This window comes from Phocoena phocoena, chromosome 14 (assembly GCF_963924675.1).
Source record: "Phocoena phocoena chromosome 14, mPhoPho1.1, whole genome shotgun sequence".
Taxonomy (NCBI): domain Eukaryota; kingdom Metazoa; phylum Chordata; class Mammalia; order Artiodactyla; family Phocoenidae; genus Phocoena; species Phocoena phocoena.
The window spans coordinates 67,078,555-67,092,481 of record NC_089232.1 but is presented as its reverse complement, the minus strand read 5'-3'; the positions used below and the strand labels follow the sequence as shown (position 1 = coordinate 67,092,481).

Below are 13,927 nucleotides of genomic sequence, written 5' to 3'. Positions count from 1 at the left end.
AGAGGATACCTTCCCTTTGGCACCAGCTTTCCAGTGGGTGACCCCAGGCCTGGCTGCACCTCCTCTTACCCGTGTCCCTCTGTCCCCCTGGAGTGGTGCTTCACCAACATACCCTCTGATGTTCCCCCAATGGCAGAGAGGGGTGAAGGCACCTCCCAGAATCTGGGGAATTACTACGAGCAGAAAAGGTCTTTTACCTTAAATTCGTGCACAGTTTTCATTGGAGCCCAATACATATCCCTGAAAATTTTAATAGAAAATGTCCTTCCACTCCAGTCTGGAAAGATGTACCATGTTGATTCTGTGGGTTTGGAAACTCCCAGAACATCACCATATATTCTTGAGGTACACGCATCCCAGTGTGAGAAGCACTGGCCACACTTCACCTCAAGCCACTTGGTGGATCCTGCCCCCTCCCCATTTGCCCACAACCAAATGCCTTTAGCCATCCCCTGTGTGGATGAGCCTCTGGAGGCAGTGCAGTGAGCCTGATCTCAGACCTATGGGGCAGAGCACTGAGAGCGGAGTTATCCCACCCCTCCTCCAGGGGACGTCCTGTCCTTAGACTTCACCGAGTCCCTGAGTTGTACAACTCACTGTTGGCCCGGTTTTCCCTGATGACTCATACCAACTGTTTGTACCAGGTTAATTAAGAGTTGTCAAGGCCATTGGATCAATACCACCATGACACACTCTTTGGACTTAGAAAAGAGTAGAACTAACGCTGTTTGATTTCCCACTAGGTTCCAGGCATGTAGGCACACAGACTAACATATTTAATCCCCACACGGACCCTGGGGCAGGTACCATTGTCTTCATTTCACACACGAATTATCCAGTACTGCAGGATGTAATGGATGTACAGCACCCAAACAACTCGGGACCCAAATCCATGTTTTCCTCATCCAAATCCTATCCTCCTTCCACTATTCATTATGTGGTGTCCCTTGTTGTTCTTTCTGTTGCATCTTTTTGCCCGTTTCACCTGTTATGGCCTCTATCAAAGAATGAAAGAAACAGAAGGGGTGAGGTTGGAATATACGAATTTTTCTCTCAGCTGTTCCAGGAAGATGAAACGAGGCTGGGAGAGGTGGTGGATTGAAAGAGAAGTGTCAGTTTAGACACGGGTTATCATCTCCGGAATTAAATTATCTGGGTCCGCCCTGTTTGCCTCACAGCCCCAGGTTTTAAGGAATGGCTACAGAAGGGCCTTAGAGACCCGAAGAGGGAACACAGCTTCACTAAGCCCCTCATTCATCACCAGCTGGAGCGACAGTCTCATTAATAACCAGGGCTTAATCCTCTGCATTCAGAGACTCCCATTACCCAAAATAATAATTTTTTTAATTACCCAGGCAGAGTGGTAATCGCATATTGAACACTAAGAATGATTTAAAGCTAATAAATACTTTTGGAAATTTCTTGAACATTTTAATGAATTAAAAGTTATGAAATATTTATAAGCAGTAACAACACCATTTAGTACCATTAATAAAATAAATACATTAGTCAGAGAATGAAATTCATTACTATTTTACTACTAGACATTGATGTCAATGACTGAATATTGCTCCAAATTACTTGTCAGATAGCCCAATTATTTTAGTGTGATTAATCTTTTCAATTATTTCTTTTATGTAGTTGTAATTTGGAAGTAATTTTCTTTTGGGCGTACAATGACCTCAGCACACTCGTTCCTTATCTATTTATATTTTAAGACCTTTTGTGTCTGCCCCCATTTCCAGGTGATTTTCAATGGTCGAATATTTAAAATAGTCGCCCAAGCGGTCATTATTGTTCCTAAGCACTTCGTGGGGCATTTCTAGTTGGTTTTATTAGTGATTATGAATAAGCCATTCATAAGCCAACAGCAGCTATGCATCAGTAGGGAAAGGAGGGGCGGACAAAGTTCTTTTCTGGTTCCACAAGCTGAGGGCCTGGTTGTTTTAGACCCCATGTTTAGTCTGCTTGAGGAGACAGTGTGATAAGCAGGTCAAAGGACTTTTAGGCTCTTCCTTTGTCTCCAAGCATCTCCACAGGATTAAACGGTCTTTCTCCTTTGGGGACAGAGTGGATTCTGTGCACTGAGTCACAAAGGAACAAATGACTGTATTAGAGATAAAAGCATACAGAAGCAGCTTCCTTCAAAATCAGAATGTAGATCTGGGCTGTCAGGGTCTTTGTTGGACATGGGATAACCTCTCCCTCGGCCCAATGGTTCAGACAATGCCCAGAGTGAGAGTGAAAGGTAGATTCAATTCACATGCCAATTAGAGAACTATTAGGGAATATTAAGGAATTATTATTAAAATTGTTATGTGTGATAATGATATTATGGTTCTTTCTTTTTTCTCTTAAAGAGTCTTTATCTTTTAGAGGTGTATGCTGAAATGTTTATGAATAAGATGATATAATGTCTGGGGTTTAGAAAAAGCAGTCTTGGAAGGAAAGAGTGCAGTGGTGGGTTACAGCCAGCGCATACTCATTGGCAAGAGCTGATTATTAAATTTTCAGAAATTTTGTGAGCTAGCTGATAAACAATTACTATTGAAAATTAAATTCTATAAATTAACAATTAAATAAAATATATTATTAAAAAGGTAATATATTAAAGAAAAAACAATAAAAATTAAAGTGAAAGGTGGGTGTGACCCTGCAAATATATAACATACCCTGGGCTAGTCGTGCAGGATTATTCAGCCCTGGTTCCAGAATGAGGACATTTAGCTCAGTCAGGGGACATGGGAGAGAGAGGAAGATGGTATTTACTGTGCCAAGCACTGTCCTAGGGGCTCTTCACACAATATCAGTTTTAATTTCCCAGCAAACCCATAATTATATATTATTAGCTCCATTTACTTATGAGAAAACCCAAACTCATAGATAAAAACAAACTAACAAACAAACAAAAAACCTCTTCTGAGCTCAAAAGGGTGGTAAGTGATGGAGCTGGAATTCTACACTCATTCTGTCTGATCCCAAAGCCTGTAATCTCTCTCCTACATTGTAACAGCAAAACCTTTATTCACTGCTTACCATGGGAAAAACACTGTTAGTTGCTAACTGGGATATAGGAGATTAAAAAAAAAAGACACGGTCTTTTTAAAACTAGAATCTAGCATCCATCTATTGAGCAAGACATAAATAACTCTGGAAGGAAGTAGACTGTTCTAAAACAGAAATATATGGAAACACAATTCTGGGCTGAGACTTCTTGGAGGAGACAGTATTTGAGCTGAGATTTTAAAAGACATGTAGGACTGGGACAGGCAGATATTGGTAATGGGGGAGGGGGGCAGAGCTGGAGCGAAAGCTTGAGGTGGGGAGGCATTTGGGGAAATGTGAGTAGATCTCAGTGGCTAGATGAAATCATCATTTTAAACAGTATAGTCCACAGATAAATTATGGGCAAGAAGTTTTAGAAATTGGAAATTAAGAAGGGGAGTGTTTGGTAAACGGGGTTCACCCTCCACCTGGAAGACACAGTGAGAACTGAGTGAGGACACCAGGCTGTGGCTCCGATTTTTCCTTGGCTTTCACTTCCAAGCAATAGCTCCCACCACCGCACAGTTGATTCAGTCCCTTAAAGAGACCAACCCAGGTGGTGGCCACCTGGGTGCCAGCGTCAGGTTGGCAATGCTGCAGCTCCCATTGCCCACTTGGCATTTGGTTATCATTAACATGAAACGTTTACAGGAGGCGTCAGAAGAGCCAATTTATTTCTGTGAATAGTAGTTTCTCCATGAGAAACCGAGCAGCAGAAAGGGAGCAGCTTCATTTTTAAAGGCCTCAGGCCAGGTGAGGGCAGAGAAGTCAGGTAGCTCAGGGCAATACCTACAAACACACCTCCACAGCCATCTTCTCTTTTGACCCTCATGATTAAGGTCAATTTCAGGACACCAATTGACGTATTGTTATTTTAAACTAAAAAACGATCAGTGTGCCAATTCTGGGGGACACCTTTAATGTCCCTTCTGATCCACAGAGTTGGCTAGTCTATGGCAAATAAGAGGTGGAAAGGGGACTTAAATCCCCTGTTTGCTGATTCAGTGCAGTTCTGTGGTCTGAGAAAGGCGCATTGCAACTAGTTTGGAGGAAGACATCTCTACAAACGGAGCACACATTCAATACCTCTGGTGCACACTAAAAATAAGCCAGGGAGGTCTTTTGGAAACAGTGTTTGTGCCGAGTAGAATGGAGATCTTAAAGCCACCACACCAAAACTCAGTCCTAAGACAGAAACAAGTTTATATCAGTGTCACCATATACATATTGTGTTTAGTTTAGTACTGCTCAGTGAATATCTGTCGAATGAGTGAGTGAATGCATGGATGGATAGAGGGATAGATGAGTCTGTTACATAGAGAGTTTTCCGCTAGCAGCCCCAAGACAGTGTGTCATAGTAATCTTCATTTTACAAGCACAGACTGAGGATCCTGCAGGGCATTGCTTGCTTTTGGAACAGAAAATGCCCAGTTTGGGACAAGCTGCCAGGAGCCCATGAGGTACTCCTTCATTTTACCCAGCTGGATTTTGGAGCTTACTCTAGAGGCTAATTGGTTCCACACGGCTGGCCAAAGATTAGAATCTGTTTGTTTGGCTTCTCTCATTTCCTCTTGTCAACTCTTGGTCTAAGGAGGACATCCTCCACTGCCCATCACTGTCTTTGGTGAAGTAAGAAGAGAGAGGAGACAAGGCCAGGAGATGCCACGCATGTTTTACTGGAAACGTTCATACCAGCTCCATACCTAGCATCTCAAAGCCAGGACCCACAGTGACAAAAATTTGTCTTGTGGAAATGGCCCATATTCAAAGTACAATAGCCTTGGGCTTAGTCTTAATCATTTAAAGAAGGTATGGTTGATGTAACTACTTTTGTCTATCACATTTTAAATAAGTACAATATGATAGGATCAAAAAGCTGGAGTTAATATGAGAGTTGAAAATCAGACTGTCCAGGGGTTCTCAAACCGTACTTCATGAAAACCCATTTGGAGGGTGTGTCAAGGGCTGTGGAATGGGTGGGTTTCCCACCCTCACTTCCTCAAGGGCAGCTCTGCTTGTGTAATTTTATATACTGGACTTCTATATAAGATTTTATTTGAATTAAGAGTTCAGCCTCTAAAAAATGTTTAAGGACTGTGGATCTAGTTCAAATGCGCTCATTTTAGGCCCAGAGAGGTTAAGATATCTGTGCATCTCCAACTCTTCTGGGACACGTGTTTTAAGGTATCCACGGTGGTTGGACTGCATTTGACCCCTTGGATTTCTTCCCTTTCCTGAACTACAGAAGTTAGCGAAATACCCACCCTGCCCCCCACCACGGGTAATGTGAAGATTCTGACACCCTCTCTGAATGGATCAGAAGAGGTAATGTGTATGGAGATGTCTTGATAGGGTAAGGGGTCAAGAGCACTCCTTGGTGAGAAATCTGTGAGTGAGCTGAATGCGGGAGACCTCAGCTGTGAGATTCTTGCAGGTTCATTAGAGAGAAGTGGAACTATGGTGACCTGCAGTAAAATATGCTTAAGCTTACACTGGAGCCATTTTTAGTTCCTTGATTTGCCCACTGTTGATCGGGGTGGGGGGGTGGTCCTCCTAAACTGCCTTTGACCCATCTGAGCAGGGAGAGGGAAATTCTGAATTGGTTTCTTAGAAAAAGTGAGAACTTGACAACCATGAGATGGAGGCAGAAAGCACATTGGGCTAATCAGTAATTTAGTGTGTCAAAGTTCAAGGTAAATCTTTGGGTGTTTGTGCATTCAATTTCCACATGGTGGAGGGAGGCAGATTAGATGCTTTCTGAGGTCCTGTCCAGCAGGGACCTTCTGTGGTAGATAAGAGTATGGATGCTGGAGCCAGTTGGAGCCAAAGCTGTGAGACTTTGGGTAAATTACTTAGGTCTCTGTGCCTCGATCTCCCCATCCATATAATGGGAGTGATGATAATAATAATGTATACCTCACAGCAATAAGGATTTAATGAGTTAATATAAGCAATGTGCTTAGAACAGGACCTGGCACATAGAAGGTGCTAGATGGGTGTTTGCAATATGTATTTTTATGAGCTGGTCAGAGGCACACTGATAGTTTTCAAATCCTTTTCAGTATGCTAATCCTGCCATTCTGACTTATGTCTTTCTGTAGCTTTCTCTGAACATGAGGGGTCCCGATGAGTGTCCTTCACAATCCTATTGCTCTGGGTTGTCTGCTGAAGAAAGGTCGTTTGAAAGGGTTAAGGGTTCCCTGGGAGCCAGGGCATGAGTGTCTCTAGGAGCTGACATCCCTCCCCTCAGTGCTGAATATACACACTGCTCTTTCAAGATGAGGGGAAAACCTCTTCCAAGTAATTTCCACTCACTGCTACTTTCTTTTGGGAGTAGCAGCCCAAAGCTATAAAAGCAGGAGTAGCATTTATCAATTGATTGATTAGCCAATCAGTCAACAAGTATTCACATTGTGTTTCTTATGTATTTAGCATGGTGTTAACTGCCCCCTGGAGAAATAAAAGAAATAGAAGACAAGGTTCTGAACCTCAAGTTAGGGTCCTAAAATGACTAGTTGAGAAATAATTATAAAACAGCTACTAAATTTAGATGCAGAGAGCAAAGTCTTCCGAGAAGAATTTCTTTAGCTGAGAATGATGTTCTGGAGGGTTTGGGCTCCAAGCTAGATCATAAACGGTCAATCAATGTTCAAAATGAAATGCCTGGGACCAAGTAGGGCACTCCTGGCATAGTGTACAGAACACCAGTCTGACTAGAGGACAGAAGGTGTAGAGAACAGCGGGCATAATGTTGAACAGATACAGGGGGGCCAGATTGTAAGAACCTTGGAAATCAGGCAGAGACACTGGGGCTTTCCAGGCAAGACTGAGCAGTGGTGAAAATACCAAGGTCAGACCCCCAGCCCATCATTTTCCTGGCCCCAGGAAATGAGTGAGGTGGTCCATTCTAGCCCTCGTATTTCTGACGTGGTAGACAATAAGAAGTTACTGAAATTCTTATGAAAGTGCCACAAGAAAAAGGAATTTGGGGGAGATTTTCCTGGTAATGTGCGAAGGATGAATAATGATATCAGAGAGACCAGCTGGTTATTGCCAAAGTCCCAGTATGCATATGTGAAGGCCTGGATAAGGCACATGGCTGAGGAAATGAAGTCAGAAGGATAAACTTGAGAAGCAGTAACAGTAGCATCTAGATAGCAACAGATAGAATGTGAGGCAGCCACAAGCTTAGAGCTCAAGACTTGACCATCTGGATGTAGGGATAAGAGGAAGAGTCAAGGATAATTTTAAGGTTTCCAGTAACCTATAAAACTCCAGCGTTTACACATTCCATTAAGGCCGCAGAATGTCATGGACAGAAATACTGGCTTGGTGATCCAGTTGACCTGGGATTGAGTTCGGCTCTACTTTTCCCCAACTGAATGACGATGGCAACTTTAGAAACTTCTGTGAACTTCAGTTTCCCTATACGTAAAATGAGGATAATAGTACCTATTTTTTAGTATTATTGTAAAGCTCGCAGGAGATAACTAACACACGTAAAGGGATCAGCACTTTGCCTGTGCACATGGTAAGTGCTCCACAGATGTGAGCTTTTATTGCTTATTAACTGAGCGGCTATTAACTGTTACATACTGTGATAGGTGTCAGGATTCAGAGAGGAAAGAGGCACGACCTCTGCCCTGATGACACCCACAGATAGATATCATCTCCTATGCGAGAAAAATTGTCCAACTTCCCCTTTCTCCAGTTTAATTAAAATGGCACCTCTTGGGGGCTTCCCTGGTGGCACAGTGGTTGAGAATCTGCCTGCTAATGCAGGGGACACGGGTTCGAGCCCTGGTCTGGGAGGATCCCACATGCCGCGGAGCAACTGGGCCCGTGAGCCACAACTACTGAGCCTGCGCGTCTGGAGCCTGTGCTCTGCAACGAGAGGCCGCGATAGGGAGAGGCCCGCGCACCGCGATGAAGAGTGGCCCCCGCTTGCCGCAACCAGAGAAAGCCCTCACGCAGAAACGAAGACCCAACACAGCAAAAATAAATTAATTAGTTAATAAACTCCTACCCCCAACATCTTCTTAAAAAAAAAAAAATGGCACCTCTTTTCACGTGGGACAAGGAAGGGTTGTAGAGTTCTATAGAAAGTAGACCAGACAACCTGCAAACCTATTAACAACCTGGCTAGCATGTCATCAGCATCATCCCCTCAAAGATATTACTTCTCTCCTCTTAGCTCCTCCTCTTCATGACCTAACTAAAGCAATGACCTAAGAAAACGCAGACATTTGTCTATACCAAACAGGCCTTGAGTATGCCTCCAAAACAACTCTTTCCCTTTAAATATATGAGGGTAGCTTTAGGGTGCTTCTTATGTTTGCAACTTGTCCACATCAACTGATATGCACCTGAATTTGGTCTGTAACAGGAGGAAGAGTTAGAAGTTCTCAGGACACAATGGGATCACTTTGTTCTTCTCTGCCTTACACAGATCCACAGTGATCCCTTCACACCCCTTGGTGGTCACAGGATTCTAAGCCTGAGAAGGAGCGTAAAGGACACCTGGTCCCTATGGAAGCCATCTGTTCTTGGACTTGGAGCCTCTGAAGGAAGGTAGCTGGGCCATGAGAACCTCCCTAGGTCTCTTGGCCAGTCTACTTCCCCTAGGGAATCAGATGAAGACTTCTTTTCTCCCTCCTTAAGAGAGTGTCCTGCCAGAAGAAACACTTTCTGGATCATTAGAGAAAGTTAGAGAGGTCATCTCTCTTGGCTTCATAAGGGTAGAGAAGCAGAAAAGAAACACGTCTTTTAAACTGTGCAACAGGTCGCTGCAAATGCAACATAAGCTACAGAGGAAAACTTTTGTAGCTGAAAGGAAGTTCTAAGGGACGAAAATTGTGCACAACTAGCTGATATCCTTCAAAGGTAGAAGGAATTTTTGCAGGACTATTTGTGCCGGGCCTGATACCTGGAGTTTTGTAGTCACTTATTCCCGTCTCCTGATGTTGTTCAAATGCAATTAGACCAGTTCTGGGAACTAATGCCTTCTCTCGACACATTCTTGTTAACCGGCTCCATTTCAACACATGGCCTCTTTTGGACAGTGCGTAGGTAGACCCTTGACATTTGTGAACACAGAGAGGTTCACAAATCCCTAGGCTCGTGAGTGTGGAACGTTTGTGCAAGCTCCTGGCTTTCTCCCAAACCACATGTTTCTGGTACAGTGCCCCACATCACAGGCTAAGCAACTTTTCAACTTGAACTGAAGTTCAATCTATCATGTTATGGTGGCTTCTCTTTTTCCCACACATAAATCAGTTTTGATTAAAGAAGAAAAGAAACAAATACGCCTTTTCAAAGTTCTTGAAAGGCCAGCAATGAATGAAGAGCTACAGCAACGTAAGGAACTGGGTGGTCAGTGGGCTCCCTACCAAAGGGAGTCCGCTTTGTATACCAGCTCCAGATTCAAAACGGGGCCTCTACCTGCAACAGATGGCTGTGTGTTATGGGCCTTCATGGCTGTTCATGAACAGTCTAAATGGAGAGGTTAGGTCTGGGAGTGTCACAGGCTTCCTTCCTGTCAACACTTCATTCTTGGGCCTCCAGCCCACAGGTTCCATGGCACAGGTGAGAGCTCCCTTCCCAGTGAGCCACTGGGAAGAGGCAGGCACAGCAGGAGAACAGTGGCAACGAAAGCAACTCTTTTCCTGAAGATTTGTATAATTCAAGCCCATCTTGTATACCCTCTACATGTGAGAAATAATAAAGGATGTTTATAATTATGACCCTAGGTCTTCTGAAGAACCAAGGAAAGATGGACCTCATATATGTATTGATGGTCAATCTTATCCTGCATACCAGTCAGACTTGAGGCAACGTCTAATGAAAGATACATATAAAACATGATCTTGAAAATAAGAATAGAAGATCAAAAACTCTGTAGAGGGAGGGGGAAATAAGCTCAACAAAAAACTACACAGATATAATTATTGTGATTAAGTACTGCATTTAGTTCAGAGTTGCCTGGCAACAAAGGCAAAAAGAAAAAAAATCAACAAATTATTCTTCAGGAGAGAGATGTCCTCTCTTGGTAATAAATCTTGAAATAAATTCACAATATAGGGCTTATGCAAAAGAAATTCAATGACACAGTGGACCATGCCCTAATGATTTTTACAAAATAAGCAAAAATATTCACATATAACCATTTCCCACATTGTCCCTTAATGACAGCTTAAATCAAATCATTAAAAATACGTAGTTGTAAATTTTACCTCAGGAAGAAAAGTAAAATACTAATTATCAAGTCAGCGGGGTGGAGATATAGGCGAAACAAAAATGGCAGAATGTTGATAATTGTTGAAACTGGGTTGAGGGTACATGGTGGTTCACTGCACTATTCTATTCAATTGCGAACATTTGAAAATTTCCACGAAACAAAACAAAACCATAGCTGAAAGTATTTGACAGCCAGGGGAGTTAAGCTAATGTGTTATCTAACAAGGACTATATTCTATTTGATAAAGTTTTAAGTTAAGCAGATATAATACTATACTCGATCTTTGAAAATTGATCAGCTGAGCTATGGAGCACTTGACAATACCCACAACCAGACCCAAAGCACTGTAGACGTTTCTATGTAAGTGTGCACATTCCCAGCTAATCACGGCGGCAGGAAATTGACCCACTTAAGACAACAAGCTACCAAGGAGTGGAGGGGAAAGCCAGATTCAGATACCTTCGCTGCAGTTTTTCAGGGCGAAGAAGTCCACTGCAGACAAGCTTCGGTTTCCACTCGAGATGTATTCCAGGGCCACTCGGAACGGGTTCTCTGGGCGCCCAATTCTTCCCTGCAGCACAGTCCAACTGGTTGCATTGGAAAGCAGAGGGGGAAAGCATAGAAAAACGGTGATGAGAAGCAGACCTAACCCGCAGAGAGGTCCTACCCTTGCACTGGCCCACGTTCTTCATGCCGCACCAAGAGGTGGAACCCTTTTTCCTCTTTCTGACTGTGCTGAGGCTAACCCTGTGTGCTTATGTAAATACTGCCTTAGGACAAATTCTTAGAACCTGGGTCAAAGCGTATGTACATTTAAAACTCTGAGGATGGTGACTCTGACGGCAACACACACACATTTGTTTCTTTCTTGTCTAGCTAACTCAGAGACCCAATTCTTAAACCCACTGTAGCCATTGGTGTTCCTTTTGTCATACTTTTTAGGCAACTGCAGACCTTTGGACTACTTCAGTAGCTAGTCTTACAGGAAAAGAATATATATGTCTGAGGAAATCTGCCAGCAGAGTGAAGGAATTGTCTTCAAAGCATTTATCAGTGTATTCATTATTATCTCTGGAAGGAATGCTTGGTTTTTGTAATTTTATCGGATCCCAAAGTCTCAGAACCCTCAGGTTTGCTATATAGCTACTTAAGGGAAGCTACCAAGTGCTATTTATTTACTGAAGGAAAATTAAAGTGCACTGAAGCATGTGCTTTGGGGTAAAAGTTACCTAAGATTGACGTGGACTCCGCAAAAAGGTTCAAACAGAAGAAGACGGAAGCTGGTCAAACACTGAGCACTGCATCTATCTATAATCAAGGACACTGACACCGCTGGAGAACGGAGAATAAGCTAAATGAACATTTTTACACCTCACTCAGGCTATTAACCTCTTGGAGTAGCCTCCTGTCACTGATTGGAACATCAAATTTACTTTCCAAAATTGATTCAGGGTTTTTTTTTATGTATATAGTTATTTTGACAATTTTGTGTAGAGAATGGAAATTACCTGGACTATTTTGTATTTTCTTTCCTCTTAAAGAGAAACAATTTTATTGAGGTGTAATTGACGTACAATAAATAAATCACATGTACAAAAGTGTACAATTTGATGATTTTTCACATTTGGATACACCCATGAACTCATCACAATGTTTCATAGTGTTTTGCCACTAGGTTGGGCTTAGGTATGGCAGTACAAGTACGAAGGAACTTAGGGAAAGACTAGCTTTCTGTTTGAAAAAATTTTAAAGCACCCTCCCAAACTCCAAATATAAAAAATATTAAAAATCCAGAAAAGTTGGTCAAGGAAAGTAAAAGTCACCCAGAAGGTCATCCAGAGACTACCATGGTGAACTCCTCTGTGAACAGCCTTTTAGCTACAGTTTTACACAGATAAGCTCATACACACATAAGCTTGCTGTGACTGCACTTTGCCACTCAGCAGTATGTCACAAGACAATAAATATAAATTACATGATCAGTTCAATGATTGCATTTTTAACGATTTGTGCATTGTTCCTGAGTTTTCCTCTCATGCTGAGGCTAACCTTGTGTGCTTATGTAAATACTAACTTAGAACAAATTCTCAGAACCTGGGTCAAAGTGTACATACATTTAAAACTCTGAGGATATTGTCAGTCCTCCAACAGTGAATCAGAAGGCCCATTTCTCCATTTGCTTATTTGCTTGTTAACACTGGATCCCATCAAATCTTTTTTTTTTTTGGTCGCACTGCACAGCTTGCGGGATCTTAGTTCCCCCACCAGGGATTGAACTGGGCCCTCGGCAGTGAAAGCGCAGAGTCCTAGCCACTGGACAGCAAGGGAATTCCCAAGATCCCATTAAATCTTTTCCATCTGTTAACTTTTGGTAATGAAGGCGTCGCCTAAGGCAATCTATGGTCTTTCAGGTGGGTGTTCCTGGATGGGAGTTTTTGTCTCTGGTCCCTGCCATGTTGTTGGGCATGCAGTGCGCTCTGCTGAAGGCAGAAGGCATTTCTGTTCCCTTTCTGTGCTTTTCTGTGGTTAATTCGGATCACTGGAGCCAGTGCCTCAGCCATTTAATAAAAGTGTATTAAATGTATAGCTGATTCACTTTGTTGTACAGCAGAAACTAACATGCCATTGTAAAGCAATTATACTCCAATAAAGATGTTAAAAAAAAAAAGTGTATTAAGTTTCCCAACAATAGATGTTGTAGAAGGGATTATTGCTGTCGTAGTTTGTTCTCTGTTACTGTACCCAACAGGATTTCTATCCAAAATGAAACCAGTGCAATTGAATAAGGAAAAGGAGGCCTTCTGTTTAAATGTGTGACTGTCAAAGAAAAAAAATTTGAAAAGAAAATGTAAATGAGGGGTCCTTAAGGAAAAACACAGAGAGAGCAGAATTTTTCTTGTTCTTTTGAAAAATAAAGGACTCTTATTTTCGAGGAAATATGGTGATAAAAGGCATGACTATTCATATTCTTCTAAAATCGTAGCTCTCTGCTCTGAGGAATGATGGATTTTAATTCCAGGTACACAGTGGCCCTTGACAATGATTTCCATTTCTGTATTGGCACTAGCCCTCTGGAAAAATGTGTCAATTGTTTTAGGGATTAGTTTCTGAGTTACTGATGCAATAACTTTTGTCTGAAATTCTCTGGCCTCCCATCGTTTCCTGCTGCAACTTTAATAACTTTCAGAGTAGTTGCCAAACATGATTTTATAACCAGGGAAGTTGGGACTGAAAAAGGGCACGCTTAGACCTAGGCTCAGATTTGTGTAAGAGACAGCAAAAACCCTGTGAAAAAAAACCCAAGCTCTCTTTTCTCTCTGCCTCCATTTTCTTTGTTGACATCCCAGTGGTCATGAAACTTGCTCATTAGGGTCCTGTTTTCCTCTTTGGCTGGTGGCAACTCTACTTCTGCTTGCAAAGGGGAAGGTTATGTTCTAACCTAAAGCCTCCTAGAGACAAAAGTGCAGCTGTACCCATGTGCTGGGGATTTGTGGCCATCTCAGCATTGGTGCTTTAGTCAATCAGTATGACAGTGAGGGGAGGCCATCTGGACTTTGGGAAGCCAAAGGCACAGTGTGGATGGCCTGTCACCATCCTTTATCTTCCAGTTGTCTCTCTAGAGCTCTCCACTTCCAGTTCTGGCTC

At 42.5% G+C, this 13,927-nt stretch overlaps 1 protein-coding gene across 1 annotated transcript in view; it reads right to left on the bottom strand.

Moving 5' to 3' along the window:
• ALK (ALK receptor tyrosine kinase) overlaps nt 1-13,927 on the bottom strand; it is a 746,244-nt gene that overhangs the window by 175,258 nt on the left and 557,059 nt on the right. The window contains exon 6 of the mRNA XM_065890834.1: nt 10,742-10,869. Coding sequence (XP_065746906.1) covers nt 10,742-10,869 — 128 coding nt within the window. The remainder of the gene's footprint in view (nt 1-10,741; nt 10,870-13,927) is intronic.